The 17,319-nt window shown below is 29.6% G+C and overlaps 1 protein-coding gene across 1 annotated transcript in view; it reads right to left on the reverse strand.

The window, feature by feature from the left end:
- Positions 1–1,703: 1,703 nt before the first annotated feature.
- LOC113376875 (disks large homolog 5) overlaps positions 1,704–17,319 on the reverse strand; it is a 30,040-nt gene continuing 14,424 nt past the window's right edge. The window contains 17 exon segments of the mRNA XM_026616955.1: positions 1,704–2,219; positions 2,430–2,521; positions 2,865–2,908; positions 2,910–2,993; positions 3,441–3,670; positions 4,024–4,256; positions 5,337–5,559; positions 6,652–7,037; positions 8,662–8,902; positions 8,983–9,118; positions 9,524–9,783; positions 10,280–10,594; positions 12,575–12,889; positions 13,166–13,744; positions 13,954–14,154; positions 14,360–14,526; positions 14,705–14,859. Of these exon segments, the coding sequence (XP_026472740.1) occupies positions 2,116–2,219; positions 2,430–2,521; positions 2,865–2,908; positions 2,910–2,993; positions 3,441–3,670; positions 4,024–4,256; positions 5,337–5,559; positions 6,652–7,037; positions 8,662–8,902; positions 8,983–9,118; positions 9,524–9,783; positions 10,280–10,594; positions 12,575–12,889; positions 13,166–13,744; positions 13,954–14,154; positions 14,360–14,526; positions 14,705–14,859 (3,765 nt within the window). The 3' untranslated portion in view covers positions 1,704–2,115.

Below are 17,319 nucleotides of genomic sequence, written 5' to 3' on the forward strand. Positions count from 1 at the left end.
AAAACATTTTATAAATGTGGGGCAACAGAGTTTTATTGCAGTTTCTAACTCGAGTGGTCAAAAAAAGTTGCAAAATACCAAATTTCAAGATTTTGATATGAAATTATTCAATAATTAAATATCTTATAAAAGGGCGGAGCTAAATCATAAAAAAAATTAAATATCATGTTAAAATTTTGCATGGTTTGTACTTAATATAAATAAAACTCTTTGATAAATGTTAGTTCATATATAAAGTTAATAAACAATTATTGCAAAGAATCGATTTAATCTTTTAAATCACATATTATACTGTAGCTTTCAGATATAGTATCTCTTTAATACTTTGATTAAATCAACAATGTTTAGATATCATGGAACCTTAATTGGTTTTCTAAAAATAATTTAATACAAATCTTTTGAAGGCCAATTTTTAAAAAGATATTTTCAATATGGTATAAAAATATCATTTTATATATTAACAAATTTATATAATCCTAAATGTGGTTTTACTCAATACACCACATATATACTTATATATAAAAATAATTACTTGTTATGATATATGTATATATATATATATATATATATATATATATATATATATTTATATACATAGATGCAGAGCCATTTTTTCTAAATTGACAATAATTGAAAATTATCCAGCATTAACGATTCTTCAAGAAAGTTTCAAATATAGTATCTCTTTATACTTTGATTAAATCAACAATGTTTTGATATCATGGAACCTAATTGGTTTTCTAAAAATAATTTAATACAAATCTTTTGAAGGCCAATTTTTAAAAAGATATTTTCAATATGGTATAAAAATATCATTTTATATTAACAAATTTATATAATCCTAAATGTGGTTTTACTCAATACACCATATATACTTATATATAAAAATAATTACTTGTTATGATATATGTATATATATATATATATATATATATATATATATATATATATATATATATATATTTATATACATAGATGCAGAGCCATTTTTTCTAAATTGACAATAATTGAAAATTATCCAGCATTAACGATTCTTCAAGAAAGTTTGTATTTTCGATTTGATTTTTATATTAATATTTCTTTCTTTCAAGAGAGATAGATGTTCAATATACATAATATTTATTCTCTATGTATTCTATGTATGTATCAAGAAACAAAGATCTCGGTAGAGGTTCAGCGTTTCTGTGTCCCATTACCTTACTAGCTCTATATGTATATATGTATATGTATATAAGTATATAATGTGTTTCATGTAGCATGTGTAGAAGTCTTTTAGTTACTTTATGAATTATTGTCATTAACTTTAAAGCATTTATAATTATTGCATCAAATTACTGATTAGCAGCCAACTATTTTATTCAAACCCAACTGTGAATTACACTGCGCAAAATTTTATATAAAGAACTTAAGTCAAACATAAGCAGAGTCAATTTGTTATCACTTGAATGTTCTTATGTATATAATTTCATTTATACCAAATTATTATCTGTTTATTTTTTGTTATGTTAGTTAACGAATTAAATTAAAAAAGTAAGATTTCACATACATTTGATACCAAACTTGTAAACAGAATTTATAAAACTGCTGAAGAATTATCAACATTTACATTGTTATAATACACAACACACACACACACACACACATATATATATATATATATATATATATATATAATATATGTGTATTGTGTGTGTGTGTGTATAAAACAACCAATAATTTTTATGTTATACAAATATTCAATCAAAAGATTAAAAATCCATTGTTTCACTTCTATCTACTGATTTATTTCAATCCAGTTCAACCGTTACCAGGAATTTATGTCAAAACATATATAGTCATACTTTATTTAAATAATAATTTAATGTTTCCCGAAACGTTTTTTTGCGCAGTATTATTCCTTTGTTGATTTGAAAATTCAGCAATAAATTTGTAATATAGTGTCACTACTATCTCATATATTATATTCTTAATTTTAGAGTAATGAATAAAACATTGGTGTTATTTTATTTGGTTAGATAAATATTCTAAATTACCCTTTCCTCATTTGTGCATTATATTAATATGTGCTAAACTATTTCAATAATTTGAATAATATATTTACAATATTCAAATCGATCAATTGTTTTGAGCAACCCAGAGGGTTTTGCTTTGTTCAGAATCAACAGCCGCTTTAATCTGCGTACATATATACGCAATGCTTACACCAGCCGGAATCACAGCTACAAAAAAGTAAAATACTGTTTGAAATAAATTTTCATGTGTGTGATTCAACAATAATCAAATAATGTGTAAAAAAAAATCTATTATAAAGTTCACGCATAAAAAAACTTAAATAATGTAATATTTTCAATAACTTTAATAACAAGTCGAATATATAAGTGCAAAAGATATGTGAGTGTCATGCACGTCTGTAAAAAAAGCAAACTTACCAGAAATTAAATGTTTAAAATCTGTTTCCAATTTCAATGCATGTTCATACATTTCTTTGGCTACTTTAGCTGACACTTTATCCATTGGATACCTGAAAATAATATAACCCGATAATGTTAGTAAATATTTATAATCCATTACGATAGTTATTCAAAGATTATAAATTATAAACTATAATGTTACAGTAAAGTACTGTTTGTGACATATATTAGAAAAATCATATTGCATATTATAAAAGAAATCTCACACCCAAAGTTTTGTAATTATATTCAAATATTTAATTGCAATAGTTAAAATGTGATATGAATGCTGAATATAAAGTAATTAAAAAAAGCTTGAATATTGAATTTTGTTGAATAAAACATAATCTGCAACTTGAAATTTTGATAATATAATTAAGTGCATTTGTCTGAAGCTTATTAAAATGTTCTTACCTTGCATCATGAACTTCCTTGATCTGCTTTCCAGATTTAAATCTAAATTAATAATACTATGGGATAAATTTGTTGTCTATGCAACCTCTCAACAGATGTTACACTTATATCCAAAATACAGTGTGTATTCTGTAAGACAATATAATTTTATCATATCATATTATTATATATTACTTTACAATAATAAGTTCAATTCGAAAATAAATTATGTTTCCTGAATTATAATAAACATTATTAATTAACAGAATATAAATGGCATTTTGCAATAGCAAAAAGTATGATCATCCTTGAAAGGTAAAAATAATTGAGTACCACAGTTGGTGAATTTTGTTGAATACCCATTAAAAACTTTTTAATGCTAGCTAATAAGATTCATAATTTGCTGAATAGTTTCTACATTTGCATAATCGATCAAAGCAATCAGTCACAATCACTTAAAACATTGTGATAATCGTAATTAGTAAATTTAATTTTCAAATATATAGAATGATATCAATATTAACCATGCATAGCATTAATTCATGCATAGCAAATTAACAAAATTAATAATGTAGCAAAATTGATGACAATTTTTACCTTATCACAGATATCTTTTACAGCAGCGACCGAGGTACATTCATAATAAACACCCTTCTTCTTGAAATCAACAAAAACGTTATCTTGTACGCCCTTTTCCATAGCAGATTGATTGTACCGCATCACTTCAGGTATGCATCGCTTAAATTTATCAGGAAAATCGCCAACCAGCTTATCAACAGCGCAATCAGCCAGAGGACCAATAATTAGCACCGGCCTGAACACTGGATCTGTTATAATGAATTAATTATTCATAGAGCATAAATAGAAATTTAGATCACTATGAACAAACTGTTTCTGTTATATTAATGAGAATTCTAATCCAAAAATCAAAAATAAAATTATGCCATTTATAGCCCATTCAATAAGTTAGTGCAGCTATTGATAAACATAATTTTTTTTTAAATTTCATATTCGTAATGACATTATGCATTTAAATTTCTTATTTTTTAGTTAGTTTAATATAAGTTTTGTTAATAAAAATATGACTCTCTATTAAAAATTTAAGTTTCGAATAATTTGAGCCTTCAATTCACACATTGGGTATAAAATTTGTTACATTCATTAACCATTGACAACTTACAATCAAGACGTTCGACTCTCTGGTAACTGGCGCATTCTTCGTTCAGTGCGCCGGAATCAGAATACCAGCCCAATGTGATGTTACTAAAGCTAGCTAACTCTTTGGAATCTCGCGATGAACTTCTTTGATGTTTCTTTCTCCGGAAAAATGATCTTCTCGCAGAAGTAGAACCCCTCCTTGCTTCATTGTCAATGTCCCCAAGAGACCGGCGTAACATCAATTCCTCTTCAACCCTAAAAATAATTTTAACTCTACAATATTTGTCTATGTTACAGTACCCCGTGTATTTAAAAAAAAAATAGAAATAAACCTATACAGAACTATATACATATGCAAATACACATAATATATAATGTTTAATATCCCCTTTTCAGCTATTTAGATAAAATATTCAACTGTTTGAAAATAATATTTCCGCTTTCACTAGAAAAGAATTATATACATGTCAAATACATATAATTTTTAACATCCCCCTTTCAGCTATTTAGATAAAATATTAAAATTTATTTCAAAATAAAAAAGAATCGAAAATAACATTTCCTCTTTCACTAAAAAATAATCAATACGATTTCCAATTGACGTCTTTTAAACATACTTATAATATTCTTAATCATAAATCATATAAATTAAATAAACTTGTTAACTCATTTCATTTCATATATTTCAGGCCCTAAAAACGTATTTTATTTAAGTGTGGACGTCAACTGTAATCAGTAGCTACCTAAACACCACAGAACGTACATATGCTGCGGCATAGAATGATTAAAATTAAAAAGCTCAAACCCAGGGCTAAAATTTCAGACTACAAAATCTATCCACACAAAGTTACGTGAAAACCGCCAAAAAATTTTTTCCGAACATTTAATTTTGAAAAAAACGGCTCGGCCGAACGTCGCACAAAAACTGATAGTCCTTATCGAGTTACATGAAATGGCTATTAAATTCTTGAAATCAGTCCAGCAGTTAATAAAAAAAACATTAACAAAAGATCAAAAATCGGCTCACATACACACACTCACATACTTTTTCAATTTGATCTCATTCAATTCAGAATGACTTGAAACGTCGAAAAAACATAAAATTAGCGAATCGGATTGTTTCTCCTTCGATAAGTTAATAACTTCCTTGATGATAAGTGAAGTATAGCAATATGTGTTGTAATTTGATCAGTGTAACTTAATAACTTATGCACTTCAACCAATAACTCATATATCGGTCGAATAATAACAGAAAAAAACACAATAGTTAAATAATGTAACTCTGTTAAGATTTTTCTATTTGTCATTATGGGATGACATCTGTAGTTCACATACTTGTATTTGCTAGGTATGATTCCACATTGTCTTCGATGTCCTTCGGAATCCAGCTGCCATGCCCTCCAATGACCTGGAACCCCATTAAACATTGTGTTATCAACGTATAACACATCGTCTTTACTGAACCGCAATTGCAATGAATCGCCAAGGTCTCCCAAACGATCAAAACCCGTTCTAATATATAGTGAATCTCCTGGTTTATCTTTAATTTCATTGTAACCTAAAATTAAAAAATATTTAAGTTAAAATAGTATATATTTATATAGAAGAACTCAAGTCATATACCAAATTCGATCATGCCGCATTATTGTTCACGATACGTGATCGCTAAATTATATACTTCATTAGATAAAAATAAATAGAAAAAAAATAATAATTCAACTGATTTTGCAAGCATTATAAATTTATTATTCATACTTCAGAGAATTTAAATTTTGAATTTTATCTAATGATATTATATATATCATATTAAACTTAGAATAACATTTTTTTGACTGGAAAATCTTGGTACGGAACACAAAAAAAAATTACACAAAATGTGTACACAATATTAAAATCTCTTCAACAAACATTTTTGACCACCAAATGGCAATTTTTTAACTTATTTTCATTGAGAGTCCATAACCGCTAGACCTGCCTTCCCAAAAATTTAATCAGTTCTTCATCTTGTCAATAAAAGTAAAATGTTTTTTGAATTATTAAAATCGGACGCTCCGTTCCGTTAAAAACTGAGTTACCATTTTTGGCACTTTTTGACGAACATCGCTACTGAACGAATCAATTTATCCAGAGAGGGGTTTGAACTCACAATCCCGTTCATATATATATATATATATATATATATATATATATATATATATACCTTGATAGTTTTTTCGACGTTGAAACATATTTCAAAGTAACTAGCAGCCCATTCATCGAAATAAAAAAGGTATAAAGTATTAAAAACTTCTATTTATACGTTTCGACACCAGATGCGTGTCATCATTCAGCAACACAGGACAAAAACACTCAAAAAAAAAATTATTTTAAAAAAATTAAACTTGTAACATATTAGAAAAGGGCAATTTTTTTGGAAAATAATGAATAACTACAAAATTAAAAACATTTTAAAAAAAGTTTTGAAATGTAACATTATGACGCATGAAACACGCCCATATCAAGCGAAAGACTTGACTGTAATGATCATTACAATACTTTATACCTTTTTTATTTCGACCAATGGGCTGCTAGTTACTTTCAAATATATATATATATATATATATATATATATATATATTTAATATAAATTCTAATTTTATATAATACTCACGCTCCATATTATAATGAGCCAAAACAGTAACTTTATCAGCTGGTTTGGCTAGTTCATAAGCCGCTTGTTCAGCCGTAGCCCTTCTTAAATCAGAACCGTTATACTCAAGTATCTGATCACCAGTCCTAAGTCCAGCTCCATGAGCTAGGGAATCCGCTTGCACGCTATGAACAAATATTCCTACAGCGTTTCCACCCACCAAACTGATACCTAAGTTCGAACATTTTCTGGTCTCAATAAAAAGAAATCGGGTCTCATTATTTTGTTGTGTTTGTTGCTGTTGGAGTTGTTGCACTGTTTGTTGGGGCTGCTGATGCTGTTGTGAATGTTGATGATGGTTCTGGAGAGGCAATGCTACAGTTTGATCTTGCAATGGTGGGCGACTTCTAAAATAAAATCATAAAAAATAAGTATTATAAATTATGTAAGATTTTGATAAAATAAATTTTACACCTGATATATTACAGGCTTTTAGTTTGAAGACAGTAGTAGAGATTACTCATCTCAAATGCTATTTAATAAGGTTTTTTGGTTCAAATTTTCTAGTTGAAATATAGTTAAAAAAATATCGGCAATCAAACTATTTTTAAAAATCCGGGACAAAACACCTAAAACCGGGACAAATATTGCTTTTAGAAAAAATCAGGACGTAAGGCGGAAAATCGGGACTGTCCCGGCCAATCCGGGACATATGGTCACCTTATATTTAAAGCAGTTTCCGAACCTGATTAGTTCATGACAAAAAAAAAAAAAAAAAAAACTTGAAATATATTCTCAAGTAGAATCATTTTTTTATGAAATTATTATATTGTGTAAAGTATAACAGTGGAACAAATGGCATATAGTTCACTTACTGCATAAAATAATATAAGACAAATATTTTTAATATATATATATATATATATATATATATATATATATATATTGTAGAGTTTCGAACAAGAATCCAAAATAAGAATTATTTTTGGATTCTTGTTCGAAACTCTACAAAATATACACAAATCCAAGACTCTACCATTCAATATATATATATATATATATATATATATATATATACGAGGTGTGTTCAAAAGTACCCGGAATTACTAATAATTAAATTTCGCGGGTCTGGAGTGTCTGATTGTCAAAATTTTTTTTTTATTGTGTTGGTATACATGCCCCTAAAGTATGATGAAATTTTCAGCTATATTCACTGTTTACTTTGTCTGTGGTAGTCGCTAAGGTTCGACGTGTTTTTCTGAGCTCGGCGATTTTTACAATGGAAGAATTGAAAAGTCAAAGAATTTGTATTAAATTTTGCGTAAAAAATGAAATAAAGTGTTGCAAAGTGCAAAAATTCACCAGATATGGCTCCGTGTGACTTTTTCCTATTCCCAAAGTTGAAGAGACCCATGAAAGGACGGCGGTTTTCCTCGATTGAAGAAAATCGCTGAGAGTGCTCAAGGACATATCAAAAAGTGAATATCAAGGGTGCTTCGAAAATTGGAAAAAACGCTGGCATAAGTGTATTATATCTGGGGGGGACTACTTTGAAGGGGACCACATTAATGTAGACGAATAAATAAATATTTTTTTGAAAAAACGAAAATTCCGGGTACTTTTTGAACAGACCTCGTATATATATATTAAATGGTAGAGTCTTGGATTTATGTATATTTTGTAGAGTTTCGAACAAGAATCCAAAAAGTAATAAAAAATAAAAAAAAGTTTTTTAATAAACTATTTCTTTATTTATTTATTTATTTACTGTCGACGTTTCGGAACTAAGTACGTTCCATCTTCAGGACATCTGTCAAGAAACATGATCTGGAGATTTAAGCAAACAATAAATAAGCAGACAGTAAATAAATAAATAAAGAAAGAGTTTATTAAAAAGTTTTTTTTTTGTTTTTTATTACTTTTTGGATTCTTGTTCGAAACTCCACAATATATATATATATATATATATATATATATATATATATACAATAAAATTGAAGATTTTTTCAACTGAGTTCATATGAAATTTACGTTTGTATGACGCTCTGTCGTTGTAATGATGTGACTGCTTGTGCTATTTGACTCCTGGTCAAAGTCTGTCCTTGGGCCCTTGATCCCCCACCATCGGAACTGTCACCTCCCTGCTGTACACTGCTAGATATTTGCTTAACAGCGGGACGTGGACTATTTCTAGGAGTTGGAGAACCACTTCGACTTAAGCCTTCGCCACCACTGCTAGAGCTAATTATGCCGCCTTCTAGTTCATGATATTCTACAAAATTAAAGAATGATTTGCCAAAGATATCAAAAAAATATATAAAAAAATAAAGCTTGTTTTCAATTAATACTTACTATCAGGGCTATATTGCACAAGCATTGTGATTGAATTTCCACATTGTCTCAAAACATTAGCTGCCAACTGATAAGTTGCCGATCTCATATTAATTCCACATACTTCTAACAATTGATCACCAATTTGTAAACCAACCTGTTAAAATATTATTATTAAGCACAAAATCCTCAAGAGCAAAGTTGATTCAACCTAGTTTTTGAATGATTTATGTGCTATTTTAAATATCTTCTAGAATCGATGCAAATATAAGTAAATTTGAATAAAATAGATATTTGATAGAGGTATCCAAAAATTGAATAAGCCCTATTTAGTACAACCCACATATTATTCAAGAACTTCAATGTCCTTGTATGTTGAAAGCTGGTATACAAGAATAAAAGTCATTATGTAAGTGCAATAAAATTAAAATATGACACAGTGCAATAAAATCAATTAAATATGACACACCTGCAAAAATGCATGACTCACATCAATCTCACATAAATAATTTATAAAATTTAAAACCATGTGCTTAAATAATATTAACAATGTTAAAATTACCTGACTAGCAAGACTTCTTTCTGTAACAGTAGAAACAAACACACCCCCACTGTCCAAACATTGAATCTGAATGCCTAAAGGCTCAACGCTTTTATCAATATGAACCCTTCTTAGTTCACCTGGACTAGGTTTTTGAGTGCAACAATAATCTGGAAGAGAACTATGTTTCCCATTAGAAAGAGAACTGTTTCCTGGACTTAAAACTTCTACATGAAAAGTCGGCATCGGCGAACCGTGATCTGATGTGCGTTCTATAGAACCTGAAATAAAGTGTTTTATGATTAATTGATTCAAAATCGAAACCAATCATCCCAAAATCGCAAACAAAATTAAAAAAATTAGCATAAACACATATGAGGAATAAGATAAGCAAATAAAAATATGCTAAATGTGAAGTTTTAAAAAACCGAAAAGAATAATTATTACTATCCTGTATGAAATTCAATATAAAAGTTATAACATTAGTGAGTTGATTTAAAATCGCAAACAAACCATATTGTAAATATTAAATCCATTTTTATTAAAAAATGATAAAAACTCAAAACAAAATATTCTTGATTATTCAACTAATATTTTCAATAAAATCTCTAAATAGAATTGTTAAAATTTTGGAAAAAGAATGATTGTATGGTTCAGTTTGTTTTAAGCAATCTGCCCCCTTGCACTAAGCCATATATTTACCCATGATGATAAAAAGAAGTGTTAATCAATTTTGAGCACATGTGTTGGAAATATTAAATGTCCGAAATTGTGTACCTGTGCTCACTTTTCCACCACTATTTGTAACACTAGGATTCGAAGGTATTCGAAATCTTTGATTCTCTTTCTTTCTAGGAAATGTACCACCACCTTCGTATCCATGTGGATAAGCCAACAAGGCCCCATTGTTATGATCGTCTCTACCATGCAAAGCAGCTGACTGTCGATTGTGATGATGATTAGTCTTCGAACGTGATGATGTGAGATGATGATCCACTGAAGATCCATGAGTGTGGCAACTACCAACAATTGTGGTTGAATTTGCTGCGCCATAAGGGGGTTCAAAGCTGTACCTGTCTGACAAGCTTAGTCCTGAAGGAAAAATTGAATTTACTATAAATAACACTGCGCGACAAAATTGGCACTTTTATGTGTTTCATCAAACTTTTTTTTAAAGCTACTTAGAATTGCACAATGATTTCAAATATACCTTTCGTTTTTTCGTAGCAGCTCCAGTTTTTGAGTCTTAAGAGACTACCCCAATTAGTCATTTCGGTTATGATTATTGCAGTTTAACGAATAAATTTAGTTTTACCTGCTGTTTTTGGCATGGGTTTGACTCTAAGTAGTTGTGTGCATAATTCGGGTAATTTTTGTTACATCTGTGGTTTATATGTTATGTACCGGAAACCTATGTCGAACTGCGTAGTATGTTTACGTTATTATCCAGAAATAAAAAGAAATTGTATAATTTTAATACCACTGGCGTTTAGGAAAAACCTCAGAATCACCACGACGGTTGTTTCTTCTGTGTGGTAAATATCAATTTTATCAAATAAATAGAAGTTCAGGCAAAAAAGCAAATGGTCATAAACCACAACCCCAATGGTATTGAGGTCTACTTATGATCAGCTACACAACCCCTATACATGCTAATGATGAACAACCTAGAACGTCAACATCTCCTGCCCACCAAGTAATAGATGCAGGAACCAACGATAAAAGAGAAGACAGGAAGAATTAAAAACTGATATATTTGATGTAATTGATTTGAATTCACCAAACGCACTCTTATTTAGAACAGTTTTTAGAAAATGTTGGAGATATTAGCAAAGAGCAGGACGAGAGTACCCACCAAGGCATCAGAACTTTGGAGGAGCAATATCAAGGAAGGTGGGACATCCACATGATGGCTAACAATTGTTGGAGCTTATGACAAAATCAGTTAGGGCTTGTCCATGCTCGAAAATAATATAAAAAAACTTTTGAAATCATAAAATAAAATATGTTGTATTTTATATTGTAATGTGTGGTAAAACTAACATATTGGCATATCTCAAAAACTAGAGCTATTAGCAAATTTCTGTTTTGTTTTCGGAATCAGCGTCATCGAATTACTTAAAAAACCATCATAACATCTCAGGAAAAAATGTTAGAGTCGCGCAGTGTAATCAATATAATGTAACTAGTTGGAAGTAGCATTTTGCCTTAAGTTAATTTGCATAAACTTCCCGAAATGTGTAATAATTGACTTAATCAACCAAAATTGTGATTTGGATATTTAGATGAAATTTTTAACTATTTATTTTGAAAATATAGTTTTCGCTTTCAATTAAATCTAAACAATTTGATTTTCAATTGATATCTCTCGAACACATTTAAATTATCCGTAATTATATCAATTATAGTGCATAGACAAGTGTACCTGTATGCCCTAAACTTTTAGCTTACTATTTCAATAAAAGCAAACTTCTCAATATATGTTTCAACGTTTTTCATGAAATTTAACATGGCGATAAAAATCATATACTAAACAGTCCTATGAAAATTGGTTGAATTGTATACATTAATTAAAATTTGGAATAATAAGCTACAATTTTAAAACATACAGGTTTACTTGTCCCTGCACTATAATTAATATAATTACAGATAATTTTTCAAATGTGTCTGAAAGATTTCAATTGGAAATAGTAATGTTTAGATTTAATTGAAAGTGTAGGCTTTATTTTCAGAAAAAAAAAACAGTTAAAAATTTGATCTAAAATTCTAAAACTTAATTTAGGTTGATTAAATCAACAGAATTAATATTGGTTATTAATACATTTTTGAATTAATTATTACGCCAATTAAGGTAGTTCATACCACTTCTGGAAGTTTATGCCACTTTCAACTAGTTATTTATTTATTTTAATTAGCATGTACTAGATGTTGGCATATATATTTCAGATATAAATCAGATATGCATCAGATCAACTCCACACTATAATGTATTCCATGTGTAAACAAACATCCAGAAAAATGTGTGCATGCATTACAATAAACAGTATATTGAGAAGATTTTCTTGAACTCACCTAAACTTTCCCCAGACTGGCTATTCTGGACAACATTTATTGGGCTAGGATACCTTGCTATGTGTTGTTGTGCTTTATTAATGTGGCCCATGTGGTATGGTAGTGATGGCAGCAAAGAGTGGCCACTCTTATGCATGCTGCTAGTAGTTGTGATTGGGGAGTAAATTTGTGATTGTATCCTAGAATGAGAGCTTATTATTCCAGATACACTGTTCAAGCTGGGATTTAAACTCTCTGGACCAAGGCTCTCATTATCGGAAGAATATTTTATATTTTTTGACTTCTTAGTACCATAGTAGTCCTGAATATCTTTACCTAAAATGTTCCAAATATATTTATTAAATATTTATAAAAAAATATATATCACTAAATCTTGTAACACAAATAAACACGGAAATAAAATAAGAAAAATTAGTTCTCATACTTCTAATATACAAATGGACTCAAATGATAGTAATAATGAAATCAAATGATATTTCAATTTCAAATGAACTATAAATGATAGATCAAAAATTATTATATGTTTTAATAAAAAAAAATACTAACAGTTTTGATAGCTATATATTAGACAATAATATGATTAAAACTCACTAATTTGACTTTTTGGTATATCCATAGAATTCGGCGATTTGATGGGCGAAAATACCATTGGTCCGGTTCCTTTATACTCATTCATGATGTCCAATTGCGGCGAGACTGCGCCCAACCTGTCGCTATCATAATCTATTTTTTCAAAAGCACCAGAAGTTGGTGTAAACGACTTTTGGTTACATAAAAGTTGACCTGATTTGCTATAATGTATACCACTACTACCAGAAGACATTGGATAATCAACACTGTTATATACAGAATGACGATTTAGGACATTACTTATAGGTGCTTGTACATTGATTGGAATAGGATTTGAATTCCGATTATTAGCTTGACAGCAAAATGGTTGTTGCTGCTGCTGTTCAGCTGAAATTTTTATTGGATCTTCTCGATTTTCATGAAACAGAGAAAGAGCTGGCCTCTCACGTTTAGGATGTTGTATTATTGTGCCAGTAGGATTTTCATCTAAGATTACATTTGAACGTGCCTTGGGCCATGTACCGCCATTTTTCATGTTACTGGATTCTGAATAAGCCTTTGATCGACTTTTGCTCTTTGTGCTGGATGTTCCACTTTTTCCTAACAATTACAAACATTTATAATAAAAAAATTTATATCTTTTATATCTAAAAAAAATATATATCAAATCCAATCGGAAACAAATAATTATGGCACTAATATAATTAACAAACCAAGGTTAATTTTGAATAACGTTTGCATAAATCTTACTTTTAGAAATTACATGTTACATAACATGACTTTTAATGTGTTAATATACGAGAGCTCACCATTTTTTCTATAGCTCTCAATTACAAAGTCTAATTCTGCAATAGCATCTTGTTCCTGCCAGTAACTGTTTGATAAAGCATTTGGTGAACTATTACGATATTTGCTCTTCTCATTACGTTGCCTATCTTTTGAATGCTTCCTACCTCTGACGGCATCAAATTTTTCTCTAATCATCTCCCATGGACCTGAATTGTGACCGCCTAAAATTCAAAATCAAGAATAATCTATGTAGACTTAAAAAAAAATACGAATGATAAATTTAAATAAAACGTTTTGTGTAGGCATTTATGCAATGACGTTTGTATTGGCATTTGACTGTATTGGTCTTGCTATAATTTATTATGATTATACTATAATTATAAAGTAAAAACTATGAAGAAACTGAATAATGCAAATCTTTATAACCTTTATCAGGACTTTTTGTACTAGAGGCCTTATAAACATCAGTTTGAGCAACGATGTAATGTCTATCTGGTTGAACTACTGGCTGTTCAAACCCCAAATGCTTTTTATAATCTTCTGTTTGAGAGCAGCTATTCACCATTCTCTGATGCATGTATGCAGACTTATCTCTGTAAATAAAAAATTATATTATATAACTTGAAATATTCAACACAAAGTATTTAAAAATAAATTATACATTTACTGCTGCTGTTTATTTAAAAAAAAGCTCTTACTTTTCCTATTCAATATATATATATATATATATATATATATATATATATGTATCAAGTGTAATTAAAAATATACCTAATATATGGTGTATATTCTCTGGCTGGCGATGTAGTACTTGAGAGTAGAATTTGTTTTAATGTTGTTATAGTCAACATATCGTATCTCACATCATTCAATATACGCATGACTTCATTAGGGTTCTTAATACCATCAATACTCGTATTATTTATCTGTAAAAACAATTACATGTAAATTAATAGTAATTAATAATAAAAATGGCTGAAAATAAAAGTGCTCAAAAATAAAGTACTTTTATCTGTTTTATATTTTGATTATATTATTTTACAAAATATATTTATAAAAATATTTTCCAAATAAACAAGAAATTCATATATATGTATATATATATATATATATATATAAGTATATATATATATATATAAGTACAAGTAATTTATATATTGCAATATTAACAAATTTTATATTACAAGTATAAATATAAATTAATACTGCATGTGAACTACTCCATTTATAGTTCAACAATATTAGATATTTAATATTTGAAAACTTGTGATACCAACACATACAATTGACAACCGTGCGCAATGTGAATCCAATGTGTGAGACCCGCGATACTGCACATTGACGTGCTTCACGCGAGTTCTATGGTTCGCGGTTCATTTGTTTCATATTGTGTCGGTTGTGCATTGTAAACTAGTAAATCATTTTAATAGTGTAGTGTGCTCGAATATTAAGTATTATTCAAAAATAATAGTGAACATGGACAAGAATAGCGAAAGAAGTGTTGATCTACCTGCGAATGATACTGGCGCGCAACATCATAGCGATTCGAAAGAATCCATCGACATTTACGAAGACATAGTAGATTCAGTACCATTACATGGCCCTCTAAACAACTCGCCCGTGAATGCTACTTCGGAGGCAAATGAAGATAATACTACAATAGAAACTCGCTCGGATATGGTTCAACCCGTTCAACCACTACCAGTAATCGCTCCTAAGTATCAGCTATATGTTGGAAACTTAACTTGGTGGACTTCAGATCAGCACATATTGGACGCCATTTCTGACTTAGGCGTTCATGACTGCACCGAAGTGAAGTTTTTTGAAAATCGGATCAACGGACAGTCTAAAGGATTTTGCATGATAACTTTGGGTACAGGGAATTCTGCTCGTGCATGTCTAGAGGGGTTATCAACAAAAACTATTTTCGGACGTAGACTTGTGGTGACCTATCCGACTAGACAAGCGCTTTGCATGTTGGAATCGCAATCCAGAACGAGGCCTATTACGAATAGGCAATCATGTGGCCCATTGCCATTCTTTAATGGTATGAATATGTACCCAACGCAACCTATGTCTGTAAATTACAATTCTCCGTCGTTACCACCGTTTATGATGGTACCACCACCTCCTCCAATGATATATTCTGCAAGACCTCCATTTTTCAATGGAAGTACACAATCCGAATCGCATGAATGGGCAAGACAAACATACAGACCTTTACCTTCAGTTGCTTACACAGAAAATACGAATTCATATGAGTACTCCAGAGGAGGGATTTCGATGCAGCCAGATACAGAAGCAGTGCCAGAATTTAACCAACCCCGTATACCAGGAGCTTCCCCGGGCCAAGAATCGCTTAACGGCAATTCATTGAGCATGGTTCCCGATTGGGTACAGTTGAGCAACGAAGAAGTATCGAACGTAACAGCTCTATACGAAAAAATTATGTATAATAACCAGATTATCTGCCGTACAGCCATTTCTAGGGCCTTTTCGGAAACAGCTGCGGGCGATTACAATAGCGCTATAGATACATTGCGAACTGCCTTATCACTAATTGAAGAATCGCAAACAGCGGATGATGATCGATATCAAATAGTAATTGGAACCTTACGAGACACGTTGTTCAGCGTCGAACTTGAAGCAACGGAACGGAGTGAGTTAAGGGCGAGGGAGAGGAATCGCGAATCTCAACAACGGTAGGATTTTCATAATATTTCTCTATTAAAGCCAAAATTATATAATATAATTGGATAATTAAATGTATTATCATATTTTACACTATCCTGTGAGTAAAATATATTTTGTTGGGCACATTTTTATTGTTTAAGCTAAACATGATTAAAATAATGAAAAAATTCTATTGTTTACAATAAAAATGTTGATAAAATATTTTTTAATTATCTGGACATTGATATTAATTTTGTAACACCTGGCATAGAGCCAAAGAAAAAATATATGACTCAAGATCATAATAGTAAACTAAAGATAATATAAAGTATTAAAAAATATCTATTCTTTATGATAAAAATGTTGATAACTTAATTATCCAGATATTGACATTATTTTAATAACACCTGGCGTAAAGCAAAAGAAAAAATATATTTGATATCAGTATTGTAATAGTAAACTATAAATGTAAATATGATAGAAAATACCGAAAATGTTTATTCTTTATGATAAAAATGGTGATAACTTAATTATACATATTATTATAATAACACTTCGCGCAGAGCGAAAGCAAAAACATTTTTTAATTCACTGATTATAGTATAATAGTAAACATTGCATACTTCATTATTCAGAGATAAATAAATGATTTCACGAACATAAATATTTTTCTTAAATTATTTCATTAATTCGTAAATTAAACAAATCGTAAT

Source organism: Ctenocephalides felis, unplaced genomic scaffold (assembly GCF_003426905.1).
Source record: "Ctenocephalides felis isolate EL2017-DRISC unplaced genomic scaffold, ASM342690v1 CF-g0.4_SCAFFOLD_01886, whole genome shotgun sequence".
NCBI lineage: Eukaryota > Metazoa > Arthropoda > Insecta > Siphonaptera > Pulicidae > Ctenocephalides > Ctenocephalides felis.